This window comes from Scyliorhinus torazame, chromosome 17 (genome assembly GCF_047496885.1).
Source record: "Scyliorhinus torazame isolate Kashiwa2021f chromosome 17, sScyTor2.1, whole genome shotgun sequence".
In the NCBI taxonomy this organism is placed as follows: Eukaryota; Metazoa; Chordata; class Chondrichthyes; order Carcharhiniformes; family Scyliorhinidae; genus Scyliorhinus; species Scyliorhinus torazame.
Genome location: NC_092723.1, coordinates 167695461 through 167713750, shown reverse-complemented (window position 1 = coordinate 167713750; position 18290 = coordinate 167695461). Strand labels below are relative to the sequence as shown.

The window sequence follows — 18290 nt, the reverse complement described above, 5'->3', positions numbered from 1 at the left end:
TATACTTACTGTTATTGCTGTTCTGTTATTGGTTGTTGCTGTTGTACTGTTGGAATGTTATTATTAGTGCTGCTGTTGGCTCCGCCTGTGGCTCCGCCCAGCTGTGGAGGTATAAAGCCTGTTGATCTGGGTCAGCTCTGCAGTGCAGGAGGAGCTACAGGTCGGCACATATTTAATTTATTAAAGCATCAGTTCACTGCTTCTCAGCGTCTCATCTGAATTGATGTAAATCGGGCAGCACGGTAGCATTGTGGATAGCACAATTGCTTCACAGCTCCAGGGTCCCAGGTTCAATTCCGGCTTGGGTCACTGTCTGTGCGGAGTCTGCACATCCTCCCCGTGTGTGCGTGGGTTTCCTCCGGGTGCTCCGGTTTCCTCCCACAGTCCAAAGATGTGCAGGTTAGGTGGATTGGCCATGATAAATTGCCCTTAGTGTCCAAAATTGCCCTTAGTGTTGGGTTGGGTTATGGGGATAGGGTGGAGGTGTTGACCTTGGGTAGGGTGCTCTTTCCAAGAGCCGGTGCAGACTCGATGGGCCGAATGGCCTCCTTCTGCACTGTAAATTCTATGATACACTATCAGATTTCAACGCGGGGATAAGAATACAAGAATTCACTTGACAACTGTGGCTGCCTACAGCTGGAAACCACCTTCATTTACTCTCCACTTCTTCCTTATCCTCAACAACTTAACAGCACAGATTTTCAAACTGGAATCTTTGTTTAAAAGAACCCTAGAAAGGTGTCAATATTTAGAGGGGCCCGTGGAGGCAATCAGCATTTGCCAGGAGTCCGGGAAATGTGACAGAATTTACCAGGGGACCACACGGATTTGAGAATATTTACCTGTGGTCTTCAGAAATCTACATATTTGCCTAGGGTAGAATGGAAGGGAAATCTCCAGGAATCCGCCTAATATTTGATAGTTTACAAAGTTCCTGAGATTTACTTCGAATTTACAGCACAGCCGCTTAACTCAACTGGCCCATGCTAGTATTTATGCTCCACACTCTTGCACACCTCTGATTTTAATCACCTTACGCTACTTCTATCATGACAATATTTTGCCCGCATGGATTTATCTAGCTTTCCTCTAAAGGTATCTATGCCATTTGTGGTAGTGAGTTCTGTTTTCACAATTCTCTGAGCAAAGAAACATGCCCACTTAGTGTCAGCCTCACCTAAATCTGCTCATTGAGGACTTTGTTCCACACGATGTACGAACGGAACCAACAGGAGGAACAAGGTGGGTGCAATGGCACAGATGCTGGATCCTGTATATGAGCTGGGTCCGGGAGATCGCAGCACTGCCGATCTCCCAAGGTCATGGCGACTTTCCATTTTGTGAGCGCTCGGCGCATTGTGCCACTGAAACTATTGGGTGGGATTTTCCCGCCGCTCCCACCTGTGGAATCTTCCAGTCCCGCCAACAGGGCGCAAACAATGAGGAACCTCATCGACAGTGGCGGGAGCGGAAAATCCCACCACCGGCCAATGAACAGCACCTCTCCTGCTGCAAAACATGGTGGTTGTGGGGTGGGGAGGGTGGGGAGCAGAAACTCCCACCTCTTGAGTGAGACTTGACTACTAAAGTGAGTGGAGCAATCATATAGTTTGAAGAAGCACGGGGAAAAAATGATCTGTGTTTTTTTTAATTCATCCGCTGGCAAGGTTGGCCTTTATTGTCCATCCCTAGTCGCCCTTGAGAAGATGATGGTGGGTGGACCTTCAGCTTGAACCATTGCAGTCCACGTTTTGTGGAATCTGAGCGGCTACTGAGTGGGTTGCTAGGTTACCGCAGACAGCAGTTAAGCGTCAATCATGAGGGTGTGGGACTGGAGTCACATGTAGGCCTCACTGTGTAAGGTCAGCAGGTTTACTTCACGATTTAACAGCGTCACGGTCACTTTTATCAATGCCAGGTTGTTTTTTTTAAACCAAGTCCAAATTCTCAAGTGGCAATGTGAATTACTGCGGGTGCTGGGAATCTTAAAAAGAAGACAGAAAGTGCTGGAAAGTCTCAGCAGCAGGTCTGGCTGGACCTGTGGAGAGAGAGAAAAAGAGTTATTGTTTCCAATCGAATGTGACTCTTCTTCAGAACTCTGGGAAGTAGAAACGTGATGGGTTTGATGTCATTGAAAAAGGGGAGGGGGAAGAACAAGCAGGAAGATTTGGACTAGGGGAGAGGGCAGGAGAGATTAGATGGCAAAAATTCAATGGAACAACAGGAAGTGGGACTGGTAATAGTTGTCGTAAAGAAACAAAGCGTTGGTCCATAGTCGATATTAATGGCAGAATAACCGAAAGCTCTGTGTGAAAGCAAAATGATGACAAACGAGATTTAGACTGGCAATTGGCAACAAAAACCATCAAAATGTGGGACAGAGTACATGGTCTGAAGTTGTTGAACTCAATGTTGAGTCAAGTCTGGGAATTGCCGAATCCGAGCTTGCGTTTGGGCTTCACTGGAGCATTGCAGCAGGTCAACAACTGATATGTGAGTGTGAGAGCAAGGTGGTGAAATAAAATGGCCAGCGGCTGAAGGTCCGTGTCATGCGTGCAGACTGAGCGGATGTGTTCCGCAAAAGCAGTCACCCAATCTGTATTTACTCTCCCTAATACAGAGACCGCCTTGTGAGCAGTGAACACAGAACACTAAATTAAGAGGGTGCAAGTTGCTGCCTCACCTGGAAGGAGTGTTTGGGGCCTTGGACGCTCAGTGAGGAGGCAAACGGGTGGGTGATACACCTCCTGCAATTGCATGGAAGGTACCATGGAAAGTGGACACGGTATTGGAGGGGGCAATAGAAGAATGGAAGAGCGAAGAGTCCCTTCAGAATGCTGGCAGGGGCAGGGAAATGTGCCTGTTGATGGCAACTTGCCTGAAGTGGCAGAAATGGCGGTGGATGATCCTTTGATTATGGAGACTGTTGAGGCTGAAAGTGAGGACAAGGGGAATCCTATCGCAGTTTCAACGGTGGGGCGGGCATGATGGGAGGGGGAGGGATGAGAGCAGAGGTGGGGGAAATGGGTCTGACATGGTTGAGGCCCTGTCAACCACAGTGTAGGGGAGTCCTCGATTGTGGAAAAGAGAAGACATATCAGGAGTGCTGTTGCGTCATCAGAACAGATGTGACGGAGAAACTAGGAGAATGAGATGGAATCTTACACGAAGCAGTTTGCGAGGAAGTGAAGACGACGACACTGTGAGAGTCTATTAGTAGACAACCGATCCCTAGACGCGGAGACAGAGAAGTCAAGGGAGGGAAGTGTTGGAGATAATAACAATCTTTATTGTCACAAGTAGGCTTACATTAACACTGCAATGAAGTTACTGTGAAAAGCCCCTAGTCGCCACATTCCGGCGCCTGTTCGGGTACACGGAGGGAGATTTCAGAATGTCCAATTCACCTAACAGCACGTCTTTCAGGACATGTGGGAGGAAACCAAAGCACCCGGAGGAGACCCACACAGACACGGGGAGAATGTGCAGACTCCGCACAGACAGTGACCCAAACTGGGAATCGAACGTGGGACCCTGGCGCTGTGAAGCAACAGTGCTAACCACTGTGCTATCGTGCCGCCCATGGTCTATGTGAAGGTGAGAGCAGGGTGGAAAATGGAAGCAAATGTAATGACGCTTTCCAGTTCCAAGAGAGAGCAGAAAGCTGCACCGATACAGTCATCGATATACTGGAAAAAGAGTTGGGGGGAGGGGGTTCTGAATAGGATCGGAACAAGGAATGTTCCAGACAGCCATAACTAGGACCCATGCAACCCTTTTTATTTGAGAGAAATGAGACAAGTTAAAGGAGAAATTGTTCAATGAAATAACAGGTTTAGCCAGGCAGAGCAGGGTGTTGATGGATGGGGCTGTTTGGACATCTCTTCGAGGCAGTGAGGGATAACCCTCAGACCATCCTGTGAGGGCAGAGGTGTAGAGAGATTGGACTTCCAGACTGACGAGGAGGCGGTTAGGACCAGGAAACTGGAAATTGTTGAAATGACGTAGGGTGTCAGAAGAGTCTCAGACAGAGCTGGGAAGAGACTAATCAAGGAGAAAGAAAATAGTCAAGATCGGAAGAAATAAGTTCACTGGGGCAGGAAGAGGCTGACACAGTGGGTCAACTAGGGCATCCCTGTTTGTGGATTTTGAGCTGGAGGTCGAGAGCAAGCTGTTTGGGGTCGAGGGACAATGAGGCAGGACAGTGTGAAGGAAAGATCTCCAGAGGAGATGAAGCCAGTGACGGTCCTGAAAATAATGGCTTGATGCTCAGTGGTGGGGCCATGTTTCAGAGGGAGATAGGAAGACGTTTTGGAGAGTTGTTATTCAGTCAAGGTAGAGGTTGGTACACCAGACAACAACAGCAACACCCTTGTTGATGGGTTTGATAACAATGTAAGGGGTTAAAGGTGAGCCCTCTGCCAAGGGCAGATCACAAAGTGTCAGAGAGGGCAAATCAGAGGGCTTTGCAAAACGAAGAAGGGTCAGACGACAGCAAAGGGGAAGGAAGATCTGGACGGGTATTGGTACCTGAAGCTGCCATGATGGGATCCGGACTCACGTTCTCTGAATTACTAGCCCAGTGACATAATCACAATTTATTTCCCTCCCACAACATACTCTGTACCAGTCAGTGAGTTCCCCCAAACCTCACCACAGAACAACTCTGTGCTCAAGTGTATTAGACGCCATCATTGTGTGTCAGGGTCACATATGAAGGATCATATCCACAAACACACACAACACACATGCAAACGTACGCACACAACCCTCGCACAAACACACACACAATACTTGCTATGCAGGCATATCTCACACAAACACACATGCGAACACCCCTCACAAACACACGCACCCTGCACATGCACCATACTCACACACAGATACAGACACAACACCACACACAAACCCCTCGCACATAAATACCTCACACGCACTAAACTCATAAACACATACCACCCCTCACGCACCCCCCCCCCCCCACACACACACACACACACACACAAACACACACATTTGATGAGATTGAAAAGTGCAATCAGAAACAACTTCTAAACAACACACTTTCCTTGGGATAAAGTTTTGATGTAACTTTCAATTTATAATTTTCAGCTGAAGTTGATGTCCTGATATAAAACAGACACGGATCTACTTTTACGTGAAGGGCTCTCTGAGTGGAAGAAATATTGACTGAGTAATTGAAAAATGATTGTTTCCATGTTGGCCCTGATTCCTGCAGTGCTACCTGCTTAATATCTCCTCTTGGTAACATGCCAACTGCATAGTGCTATTGCGAGTGGAAGATAAGAAAGATATTAATCTGATGAAAGGAAAAGTATTATACTTTCAGCGCTGTCACAGAGCAGAGGACAGGTTACGGGAGCGCAGCCAACAACATGTTGATGTATTCTGGTCCCTCATTTTTCTTAAATCCCTTCATATTCGAGTTTGGCTGAATTACTCCCAGTGGAACTGTTTCTCAAACTGTTTCATCCCCTGTTATTCAACAACAACAATCACTTGCTTTGGGTTAACTCCGGGTGCTCCGGTTTCCTCCCACAGTCCTGGGATGTGCAGGTCAGGTGGGGTTACAGGGATAGAGCAGGGGAATGGGCCTGAGGGGGGTGGTCTTTCAGAATGTCGGTGCAGACTCGATGGGCCGAATGGCCTCCTTCAGCACTGTGGAAATTCTATGGTTCGAACATCCAAACATACGAATTAGGAACAGGAGTAGGCCACTCGGCCCCTCGAGCCTGCTCCAGCATTCTATAAGATCATGGCTGCTCTGATTATAACCTCAACCCCACATTCCTGCCTACCCCTGATAACCTTTCACCCCCTTGTTAATCAAGAATCTATCCAGATCTGCCTTAAAAATATTCAAAGATCTGAACATAGGACATACAGTGCAGAAGGAGGCCATTCGGCCCATCGAGTCTGCACCGACCCACTTAAAGCCCTCACTTCCACCCTATCCCCGTAACCCAATAGTCCCTCCTAACCTTTTTTGGTCACTAAGGGCAATTTAGCATGGCCAATCCACCTAACCTGCACATTTTTGGACTGTGGGAGGAAACCGGAGCACCCGGAGGAAACCCACACAGACACGGGGAGGATGTGCACACTCCGCACAGACAGTGACCCAAGCCGGAATCGAACCTGGGACCCTGGAGCTGTGAAGCCACAGTGCTATCCACTTGTGCTACCGTGCCTCCACTTCCTCTTGAGGAAGGGAGTTCCAGAGGCTCACAGCCCTTTGAGAAAAAAAAATTCTCCTCATCTCTGTCGTAAATGAGCGACCCTGTATTTTTAAGCAGTGACCCCTAGTTCTAGATTCTCTACCAAGAGGAAACAGCCTCTTCACATCCACCCTGTCAATACCCTTCAGGATCTTAAAGATTTCGATCTAGTCTCCTCTCACTCTTGACTGCTCCAACCTTTCCTCATAAAACAGCATGTTCATTCCTGGTATTAAGTAAACCTTCTCTGAACTGCTTCTAGCACATTTACACCTTTCCTTAAATAAGGAGACCAATACATAGGCAATACTCTGGATACGGTCTCACCAATGCCCTGTACAACTGACGCATAACCTCCCTACTTTTGTAATCAATTCCCCTCACAATGAACAATAATATTCTATTGGCTACACATCACCCTAAACAATATATCCTAAGGTACTTGAACTGAGCCACATAACAAGATATTAGGGAAGTGACTGAACTTTTATAATAATAATCTTTTTATAATAATCTTTTATTGTCACACGTAGTCACGGAATGTAGAAAGTTAACTTTCCAAAGTTAACTTAGTTTGTCTGTGTCAGTAAGGCTGTTCAACAGTAATTATGACCTTGTGCACCATTAAAAACCGAGTTACACTTCGCTGAACAAGGCGAAGTGAGACGAACAGTGAGACTAGCGATTGTAAAATGATGAACGTCAAATCAATTCAGTGATTTCTAATTGTTTTCCACCTGCCAAAGCATCAGCACTGCACACTATGGAGGAGCAGGAAACCACTGGCAGCTGAATTTCTGCTATTCATGTGCAGACAACAGAAGTCACTGTCAGTTTTGCGGAATAATGACACTGACAGTTTTGCCAGCGTTACAATCGTGAATTCCAAGCCATTAACTCACACAATGTTATTGATTCAGGGACAGGGGTGCTTGCACACAATTGGTGCGATAGCTGCAGCTAATGCACTCACCACAAGGTGGCAGTAGGCTGTGCTTCCAGATGAATCTGTGAAAGCTTTCAAATACTGTGGATGTTTGAGTGCTCAGAAGGGCTTCACCAGTTGCGAGATCGTGAAAAGAACTTAGCAGGTTGCTGCTCAACCGTAACAACTGTGCGGGGAAGCGGAAAATCCATTTTGGTTCTGAGTTTCGTCGAAAATATGCTGGAGGCGGGTCCTACGATGTCATGCTGGTGGGGCAGGCTGTGAATGTGCCCGCCCTGCCAGCAACCTCGCCTTTCAGGGGGAGAAAGGGTCCCCCGACCAAAAAAGATAATATAAAATCAAAAAAGGATCCCTTCCCACGGACGTGGTACCCCCCCTCCCCTCCACCCACCCCACCCCAGAACCCCCCTTACCCCAGAAAACCCTCCCCCACCCCAAGCCTCCCCAACAGAACAGTTTTTAATACAAACAATTTTTGTCCCCTCTGCCCAACGTGCCCAGTCATCATCTGATTCTGGGTGAGGATTTCAGTCACATTTTGAATCCTTCCCTTGACCGCTCTGTAACCGGTTCTTGCTCTTTTGCTGGACCAGCTTCTGTCATTAATTCCTTTTTACAAGTCTACAAGCTTACAGATCTTTGCCGTTTTATTTTCCCCACTGCAAGGCATTTTTCCTTTTTTCTCTCCAGTTTGAGGATTCTTTTGCTGCCAGTCCGAATGAAATGATGAGTCGAACACCTCGTTACTTTAACATATGTTTATTTCTCGGCCGGGGCTAAGACCACTGTATCTCTTGAGAGTTACAACAGCAAGCCAAAGTCAATACATCTAACAGCAGTTCTTATACATTTTTGGTTCATTGCTGAGGGCAGCCCCCACGCATTTCTATCTGTGCTTTCAGCTCAATTATAATTCAGCCCCCTCAATTATAATTACCTTTAAGCCTAGTGCACCCATTCCCAAGGCCGTTACTGCAATTTGTCTGGTACAAAAACATAAGAGATAACTGACACAGACCAAAAAGTTCTTTTTGACATTTCATTTTCCCATCAAGCTTGATTCTAGATCCAAACTAAAACTTGGTTTGACATCCAGTAGCTTGATCCATATTCTCAAGTTCACCATTCCTACTCAGGAATAGATTTTTTTTGGATAGGAAACGTCTTTGGCTTTTAGACCCCTATGAATATCATAACATTGTGACATCTGACCATGCCCCACTATCGGTGAAACTGTGCTTTCCTGAAAATGCACCCTCTCAACACACTTGGCCTTTTGATCCTCTTCTTCTCCCTGATGAAGAACGTATTAAATTTATCTCCTCCCAAACTGATTTGTTCTTAGTTATCAAGACGGCCCCTGATGTAACTTTATCCACTATTTGGGAATCATTTCAGGCTTTTATCCATGGTCAGATTATTTCATTCACTGTAAGGATCAATAAGCAGCGGTCAAATCACCTCTCTGAGTTAGTTGACCTTCTACTGCAAATTGACCGACGATACGCTATTCCTTCAGCTCCTGAGCTCTAGAAAGAAGGACTCAAACTGGTTCATCTCATCAGTGCAGGAAGCGATCGATGCGCCATTTTTAAATGCCACCCTAATCTCTCGGCCCCCCCCCAGCTACCCCACTTCGGCTCCAGAACTCTTCCCCCCCCCCCCCCCCGTCTTTGAACCCCTCTCCCCCACCCCACCTCTGAAGAATAGGGCAGCCCCGAGACCCCAATCCCTGGCACAGGAAACTGTCACCCGGGCACCTTAGCACTGCCAGTGCCACCCTGTGTCAGCCTGTCGTTTGCTGCTTTAAAACCAGGAGCTGTCTTTTCGTTATTCGATAGATAGGTCCTATCTGGCATCTTCTTCCAGAATGGGCCAGTTTCATCTGCGTTGAAGACCTGCCCTGCCTGATAGCCTCTCTGCCTGATGTGTTCCTGCAGCACCTTGGGAAGCTCTCTTGAAGCTGCCTGGACAGCTGAAGCAGCCTCCCTCACTAAACCTCACATTATACAGGTCGAAGCACTTTTTAAAGCGAACAACCCACCCTGTGCTAGCTGAACATCCTGTGAAAGTCGAAGGAGAGGCACCTTCTGCACCACCTCCATCATCACCAGTGGCACTGGCTCAACCCTCTTTCCAACTCTTTATGTCCTGGTACAATTCAAGTGCTTTGTTTCGAATGATTGGACCATTAACAAGGATCCTCCTTTGATGCTGCTGCTCTATCCACACGTTGAACAACTTCGCCGTTTCCTCGAAGTGTGGATCACTCCTTTTTAAATTAAATTTAGAGTGTCCAATTCATTTAAAGGGCAATGTAGCGTGCCCAATCCACCTAGCCTACACATCTTTGGGTTGTGGGGGCGAAACCCACGCAAAGACAGGGAGAATGTGCAAACTCCACACGGAAAGTGACCCAGAGCCAGGATCGAACCTGGGACCTCGGCGCCATGAGGCAGCGATGCTAACCCACTGCGCCGCTAGTGTGGCTCACTCCTGCTCACAAAAGTTAACTTGTCAGGACGACGACCAGAAACACCCACATGGGCCCTAACTTTATTCTTCAGACTGTCAAACGTGCCTGATTGTGGATTCATTCGCAAAGTATTCACTGGTCAACGTGGTAGCACTTATAATGCCCCCCAGTCTATCTAAGATGTGACTTTTTGTTCAAACGCCATCACTTTCCTGGGATGTTTTCTTAGCTTAGCTCCGACTTGCATTTTTCATTCAGCGCTGCAGGTACCTGTACTGGCCGGGAGTTACTGTATCCTGTAAGTCACGGGCAGTTAGGGACTGCACATGTGGAGAGATGGCACGTGCATAGTGCACACTTTTTATGTGGGAAAGACAACAAGAGGTGTTTTTTATTGCCTCTGAATTCAGTGTTTTGTTGACCTTTCAGATCGACATGTGTTTAGGTGCGAAGTTTAACATTTTGAATTGCGGATGAGCAAGGTTTTGGGGACGATGTGTGAACAGGTTCACGCGGATAAACAAATTCTCGATCGAGCGAGTGATGATTGGTGGGAGGCGATTGTTAAACTGTTGGTGGATTGCATACAGGTCCTGTTATAGGAAGGGCATTAGAGCCATGAAGGGTAGACTTTGACATCCACATTATCACTTAAAATGTCAATCTTTCATTAGAATGAACAGTAGGGATTAATGGTTGGAGCCATGACGATTTGGGTCAATGCTTTTTTCTGGTTAAAGCCGTAGCAGCCGTGTGTACCATCTACAAGATGCACTGCAGTAACTCACCAAGGTTCCTTCGACAGCACCTTCCAAACCCACGACCACTACCTCTAGAAGGACCATCGAGAAGGACAAGAACAGCAGATACCTGGGAATCATGCCACCTGGAGGGTCCCCTCCAAGTCACTCACCACCCCAACTTGGAAATATATTACCGTTGCTTCACTGTCACTGAGTCATTCGGCCCTCGAGCCTGCTCCACCAACAGTTGGTTGTTAAGATCTGCAAAGCACTGTCTGGAAGGGCTTTGGAATCAGATTCCTTATCGGAACCTTTGAACGGCAATTGGACATGCACTTGAAGAGGGTAGCAAAGGTGAAAGCGGGGGTGGGGGGTGGAAACGGGATGGTGGGGTGGGCAAGGGGGGGTTTGTAGGTCTAAATGGAGTGGGTCTGGTTTAGCACAGGGCTAAATCGCTGGCTTTGAAAGCAGACCAAGGCAGGCCAGCAGCACGGTTCAATTCCCGTAACAGCCTCCCCGAACAGGCGCCGGAATGTGGCGACTAGGGGCTTTTCACAGTAACTTCATTTGAAGCCTACTTGTGACAATAAGCGATTTTCATTTCATTTCATTTGGAAAGCTCCCTCAAAAGGTTAGCATAAATGTGACTGGCTGTAAGACCACCTCGTGTGCTGTAAGATTTTATGATTCTGTGCAGTCTGCTGCTCAAGCTGAGGGTCTGTGTTCACAGAGCAGTCACATCAGGCTGCTCATGTCTAACCTTCACTGAGCAGTTCAGACCATGTACCAACATTGCTGCTGCTCATGTTGTGCAGCTTCTAACAGCTTGTTGAATTCCCCAATGTGTGAAATTTGCTTTGTGTTGGTAAAAAAGTCAATGTCAGACTGAATGTTCTTTTTCCCCCTGCAATCTGGGCACAAATACAGAAGACTAAAAGAGGTCAGAATAGACGCAAATATTATCAGCTATAAAAGTCTTCGCCATATTTATCTTTATGTTCCCTTCACTTTCTTTCATCGTACTTACAGCACAGAAACAGGCCATTTGGCCCGACTGATTTATGCCAATGTATATGCTCCACACTAGCCTCCTGACATCCCACTTTCTCTTACCCTCTCAGCATAACCTGCTCTTAATTAGGGCAGGATTCTCCGTTTGGGACACAATGGGTGGGATATCGTAATCGGCGATTGGGCGGAGAATCCTTATTGATGACGTAATGGGGGGGCGGCACCAGTTTTTGGATGCTCCGCCCCCTCCGAAATGGCATCATCGGGAGTACGATGCACGCTGTTGGGACGGCCTCAAGACGTCACCTAAAGGCCCTCCCCCGATGCTCCGCCCCCGATGGCCCGACTTCCTGGCGATGCGGGACATGTGTGTTCTGAGTTTTCATCAACCTCGTGTGGCGGCTGCGGACTGTGTCCAGCACCGCCACAGTTGGAGGGGGGAGCCGTTCCGCTGGTAGGGGGGGCTTCAGCGGGGACTGGAGGGACTGGTGGGGGTCGTCCGGAGGTGGCGAAGGGGGCACTAGCCGGCAGACCGGTTCCGTGCGCAGCCGGCTCCATGTTGTATGGCGCGACCATTGCAGGTAGCCGCCGTGCACATGTACAGCCACGGACCCGGCAATTCTCCGGCCGTTTACGTCGGGGACGACGGGAGTTTTACGTGGTGCGGCTGCTAGCCCCCCACCGGGCAGAGCATCGGTGCGGGGCGACGCCAACTTTTTCATCATAAAACGAGACACTTCCTCCAGACATAGCCTCAAAATCGGAGAATCCAGCCCTATGTTCCCTTATGGAAATGAATCTTGTCTGCTTTGCGCTGGCACTAGGAGTGGTGCCGAAAAGTGATTCCTTCTCCCTTGCCATGCAAATTTATGCTTGACGGGGAGCTCAAAGGATTCCATTCTGAAACCGGCTATCGGGCCGCCCGCTGAAAATCACATATAGACATTATAGTTCATTTCAATGCAGAGTACATGAGATGCATTCAAGCGTGAAGGGAAATGAAAATACACAATCCAGATACCTGATTGTCTAGAAGCTATTACCTTGCCAATTACAGCCTACTAAAAGCCATTTGTCTTTGAAAGTGAATAAAAACCTCACAGATCAAAGGATCAGAGCCTTGTGGTGTGTTTTAGCTTTCCATGAAGTAACAGCTGCTGCTTTCTACACATCTGTCTGAGGCAGCAGTTGTAAGGAATTGGAAAGTGAAAAAGCAGTGATTTTTCACTATTTCTGGCTGAACTGCTCTTGAGGTTTATTGACTCTTTAGTGACTTATGAGGGGGGGGTGTCTCTGGTATGGGGTGGTATCTATATGGGGGTCTCTGATCTATGGGGTCTCTGATGGGATGGTCTCTGATATGGGGTTCTGTGGGGTTCACTGATATTGGCAGGTCAGATGGGTGGTTTGTTGAGGGTCTCTTGTGGGGGACTCTGGTGGGAGTCTCTGATAGGGGGTCTTTGATATGGGAGTCTCTGGTGGGGGTCTCAGGTGGGGTCTGATGGGAGTCGCTAGTGTTGGGTCTAATGAGAGTTCCTGGTGGGGAGTCTGATGGCGGGGTCGGATGAGGTGACTGGGTGTGGGATGGGCAGGATTTGTATTGTGGGGGGGAGGGGGTCCATCTGATGGACTTTGGGGGTATCTATGTTAAATATCTACCCACTTGGCCCACCGTGAGGTCCATCACATCAGGGCCACGCCAGCAAGTACTTGCATCAATCCATGCCCGCATGACTCCCAGCCGAGAGGGCCAGAAAGTCCCCGAGATTTGGAGAATCCGGCATTCATTCCGTTAATGGGATGCAAATGGGCTCAAATGACCCATCTGCATCCTCCCATTGGCGCAGGGCGCAAAGAAACTCAATGCCGCTGCCAGCGGGGTACTGGAGCATCGCAACGGGCACTGAGCCCATTTTTGCCCTATGTGAGATTCTCCGCCACATCGGGAACTCCGTTACCGGTAGCAGATGAAGGAGAATCCCAGTGGGCGGGATTCTCCGTTGCCTGATGCCGAAATCGTAACCGGTGACCGGGCGGAGAATCCCTGTTTGTGCCCGAATCGGGGCCGTGCCGTTTTTCTGATGCTCCGCCCCCTCCAAATCGGTGTCATCTGAAGCATGCCGCACGCCGATGTGACGCCGTCAGCGCGTCGCTTTGAGGCCCTCCCCCGATGCTCCCCCCTCCCCCTATAGGCCGAGTTCCCGACTGCGCGGGTCGCGTGTGGTCTGAGTTTGCGTAAACCCGGCGTGGCAGCAACGGACTATGTCCAGCGCTGCCACAGTCGGGGTGGGGGGGGGGGGAGCCGTGCAGCTGGCAGGGGGAGGGTGCTTCGGAGTCGGCTGGGGGGGACTGGTGGGGGGTGGTCCAGCAGTAGCGAGGGGGGGATCCAGGGGGACACTACGTGGCAGGCCGGGTCCCTGCGTGCCGGCGCCATGTTGTACGTCGCGATGGCTGCAGGTCGTCACCATCTACATGCCCGGCCACGGACCCGGCAATTCTCCATTTGGTTATGTCGTGAACGCCGGGAGTTTTGCCCGGCCCGGCTGCTGGCCCCCCACTGGGCGACGTTTTAATTGTAAAACTAGATACTTCCTCCGAGACATAGCCTCACAATCGGAGAATCCAGCCCAATGTGTTTATCTAACCTTTCCTTACATAAATCCCGGGATGAACTCTCCGCCTCCCCAGCCTCGATGGCGTGCCGTGGGATTCTCCATTCCCGCTGATGGCCAATGGGATTTCCCATCGTAGGCACCCCACGCCCCCCGGGAAACCTGTAGGAGGGGGTGTGCTGCTGGCGGATCGGAGAGTCTCGGCGGTGGAGAATTCACCTACACTATTCACCACAATCACTCTTTGTCGTGGCGAGTTTCACATTCCAATGAAATGTCACTCTTTGCAAAATAATTCCTCCTGAATTCCTGATTAGGTTTATTCATTACTATTTTATATTTGCGCCTGATGTACCGTCAATTACCACGAGACGAGAATAGTGAAACAATCGAGGCTTTTTGAACAAGCTGTTGTGCCTCCTGTCGCTGGAACCAGAATGGCAGCAGCGCAGGAGAGCATCCACTTTTATACGCCACCTGCTGGGCGGAGCCAGCAGGCAGGGATTTACCGTTGTACCTGTAATATACGGGCAGTGCCGTAACATGTACAATATCACTAGTGGTGTTTACCACAGTGCCTTCAAGTTTTGCCTATCTGCATGAGTGGAAACAGCACCTCCCTGCCTCCTCTTTTGAACCACTTCATTATCTTAAAAATCTTATCATGGTAAAGAGCATGGTTCAATGGAATAAACATTTTTTTACCTCTTCCGGTGGCACATACCAGAGGCAGAATGAGATCTCTGCCAGAGCTGTTCTGTGGGAAGGGGAAGAGTAGTGAGAAGGACTTTGACTTCTAACCTGCTCCATGTTTTGGTGTCTGGATTCACTCACTAATTCCCTTTTTGGGGACATTCAGAGATTGAGAAGCTCCTGTGTGGGGAGACACTACCAGAGTTGACAGTGCAGTCTGCAGCCTATTATAGCTTTGCAATTTCTCACTAATGCTGAGACCCGTTCAAAGAAATAGAAGAACAGAAAGACCAGAACATAGCTAAAGGAAACAGAATCTTTTTTTAAAACCTCGTTCGGGTTTCATTGGCGCGGCACGGTGACACAGTGGTTAGCACTGCTGCCTCACAGCACCAGGGACCCAGCTTCAATTCCGACCTCGGGTGACTGCTTGTGTGGAGTCTGCACGTTCTCCCCGTGTGTGTGTGGGTTTCCTCCGGGTGCTCCGGTTTCCTCCCACAGTCCAGTGATTGGTGGATTGGCCATGATCAATTGGCTGTAGATGGGGTCATAGGGATTGTGTGGGGTTTAGGCCTCGGTGGGGTGCTCTGTCAGAGGCTCGGTGCAGACTCGATGGGCTGAATGGCCTCCTTCTGTACTGTAGGGATGCTACGATTCTAATGTTTCCAACTCTCGTGTTTTTTCAATGTACAACATTTGGGTATTTTATCATCCCCTGATCGGCCTCGCAGAAACAGGGCAGGAGAGGAGCAGATAAAGAAGAGAGGGTTGGATACTTGCTGCGGGATGAATTAATGCCACTGGTTTAGGTGAAGGATGAAGCATCTGCCAAAGTCCTGCTGGTGTGTGCCATACTGATACTATTCTGGGTGGGATGGGAAACTCAAAACTCATTTATACCCCAAAAGTTTAGGCCAGTGACCAACACGGATTGAATTGTGTCCCTTCAACTATCAATAGGAAGTGGGATGTTTAGAGCCTCTCAGTGGTTTTCTTATTGCAGTGGTTGTGAACATTGTAGTGATCTCTATATGTGCATGTACACAAGGGGTTAAGGTGTAATCAGTAGCACCACATGATCACTAGAGGGCCGGACCAACAGGGGTATAAAAGGCAACCACATTGGGTCTCTCTCTCTCTTGGGTGCACTGTGACCAGGGCAATAGCAGACTAGTTCAGATGGCTAGTGAGTTACGCATAGTTACCGTAGTTAGATCGTGTTAACCTTATCACTACTATCAAAGTTGAAGTAAAGAACTCATGCAATTATTGTTAATAGTTACTCAATAAACCTTTTGTTACGACTGGACGAGTTCAAGTCTTCTTCATCGAGATTCCGAAGACCTCATCACTAACCAAGGTTTGAGTAGCACATGTTACCTACCACACAGGTAACAAAACAAACATCACTGGCAGGGCTGCATTCATTTCCCATCCTTTGTGAAGGGCAGTGGTGGGACCCCTTCTCGAAACGCCGCAGAGTGCCAGGTGACCAACCCGTCCCGCCCATCCCTCCCCCACCCTGTCGTAACCGGTTACCCAGTACATTCTATCTGGCTCAACTCGGGTGATTTTACTTATGACAGGATGCGGGCACGTGCCCCCAGCTCAACATAGCGACTGCGAATGAGCATTAAATAATTTGCGAGGTTAAAACACAGGAATGTGAAAGCACGGGTGATGTGGCCATTTGAAACTGAATTAAACTTCTCAAACTGACAGAGTGGGTTTGGAATTTGTGCCTCTGGATTACGAGGAAGAAAGGTTTGCATTTCCACAGTCAATGGTGTATTCTGGAAGTGTAGTTACTGTTGTAATGTAGGAAACACGGTAACCAATTTACGCACAGCAAGCTCCCACAAAACTGCAATGCCGTAATCACCAGCCAAGCTGCTGTTTGTGATGTTGGTTGAGGGATAAATATCGGCAAGGACACTGGGGATAGGTCAGTCGCTCTTCTTCATGTTATCCTTTACAGCCACCCGAGAGGTCAGGCAGGTCCTCGGTTTAATATTGCACCCAGAAGACTGAGAGCTTCTGGCAACGCACGCTGCAGCGGACTATCAGTTCAGAGGCAAGAGTGCTGCCGAGTGAAGAACACGTGACATTCTGCGCATGCTGAAAATTTGAAGTGAAAATAGAAAAGGCTGGTGAATCTCAGCAGGTCTGGCAGCAGCACAGGGAGAAAGGGAACCAAGAGCGTCCTCCTGAATCTTCTTCAGAACTGTGCTGTTGGCTGAGAAGACCTCCAGATTTCTGGGCATAACCACTGCCCGCCAACGTGATGTGAAAGTGGGAGGACGCACTGCAGTTTTGCATGATTGTCTTCAGGATCCGAGAAAGTTTCTAAAGAAAGGGCTTCCCAAGCTGTGGGTCTCCACCCTGAATGGCTTCATGAGACAGGATTTTGTGGCTGCTTTGGAGCTGCCAGGCTGCCTTCAAATCCTCGGGTTTTTAGTCTATTGGCGGGCGCGCCCTGATGGACTACAGGCTGAGGCCTAGTTGCTGAAACAGAAACTACGTGAAAAGGTAGGTGTCTATCTTTTTTATTCAGGAGACGCCCTGCCTTCTCATCTACTCCCGCAATGCTCAGCTCCTGTTCCCTCCACCTGCGCGACAGCTGAAGTCTCGCCTCTCCCCCCTCTCAAAATCCCCCTCGCCCCCAAATGTTCACTCACACCAGGAAAAAGTTTGGGAGGGACCGTCTGCGAAAAAATATTCGCTTCAGCGGATAATATGAGTGGCGTGGAGTCTTCTGATTGAGTGTCTGAGCAGAGAAGATGGACTAAGTAGCCTTTGCTTTGTGCAGTGCTTTTATGGATTAAATCTGTTGTCAGCCGGTGTCAATCATTCCTTGCCCCCCCCCCCCCCCCCCCCCCCCCCCCCCGCTGATAACAGTTTGGTCTCAACATGTTTGAGAGAGTTAATTTGCTCTCCAGTCATTTCTAAGAGAGGCAGTGCCGGTTAAAGTACCTACTGTACATGGAGTGTGAGCGAATATGATTTCCTCTCAGATTGAGACAGCAATGATAATCCCCCATCCCTCTCGGAGTAGGTGAGAAAATCTTTTGCCGTCTTCAGCTGTATCTTTTTAAAGTGCTGCCCGAACTTTTCTTTGGTTTTTCTTTCTCCCCAGGTAGATGATACAAACGTAAATCGGAATGGTGAAATTTAAATGCACTTTCGCTGTGACGCATGTTTTACTGTTTAATTTATTACTGCCATCGTTACATTTCCCTCAGCATTTTTATTTGTGTTTTTGCAGGCTTCTGCTACAGGCGGGAATAGATATCAATCGCCAGACAAAGGCTGGGACAGCTCTGCATGAAGCCGCACTGTGTGGGAAGACTGACGTGGTCCGTTTGCTCTTGGAAGTAAGGGATTTTGTGAGGGAAGTTACATTGGATCAACTTTGGTGCCGCTTAGGAGACTGTTAAATAAGTTAAAAGCCCATGGTGTTTAGGGTAAGATCCTGGCATGGATAGAGGATTGGCTGACTGGCAGAATACAGAGAGTGGGGATAAAGGGGTCTTTTTCAGGATGGCAGTCGGTGACTAGTGATGTGCC

General features: G+C 48.6%; 1 protein-coding gene across 9 annotated transcripts in view; it reads left to right on the top strand.

Annotated features, from left to right (window-relative positions):
• Positions 1-18290, top strand: part of caskin1 (CASK interacting protein 1) — a 733094-nt gene that overhangs the window by 578045 nt on the left and 136759 nt on the right. For all 9 annotated transcript variants that reach the window (XM_072481603.1, XM_072481604.1, XM_072481602.1 and 6 more), the window contains exon 7: positions 17989-18097. In XM_072481603.1, coding sequence (XP_072337704.1) covers positions 17989-18097 — 109 coding nt within the window. The remainder of the gene's footprint in view (positions 1-17988; positions 18098-18290) is intronic.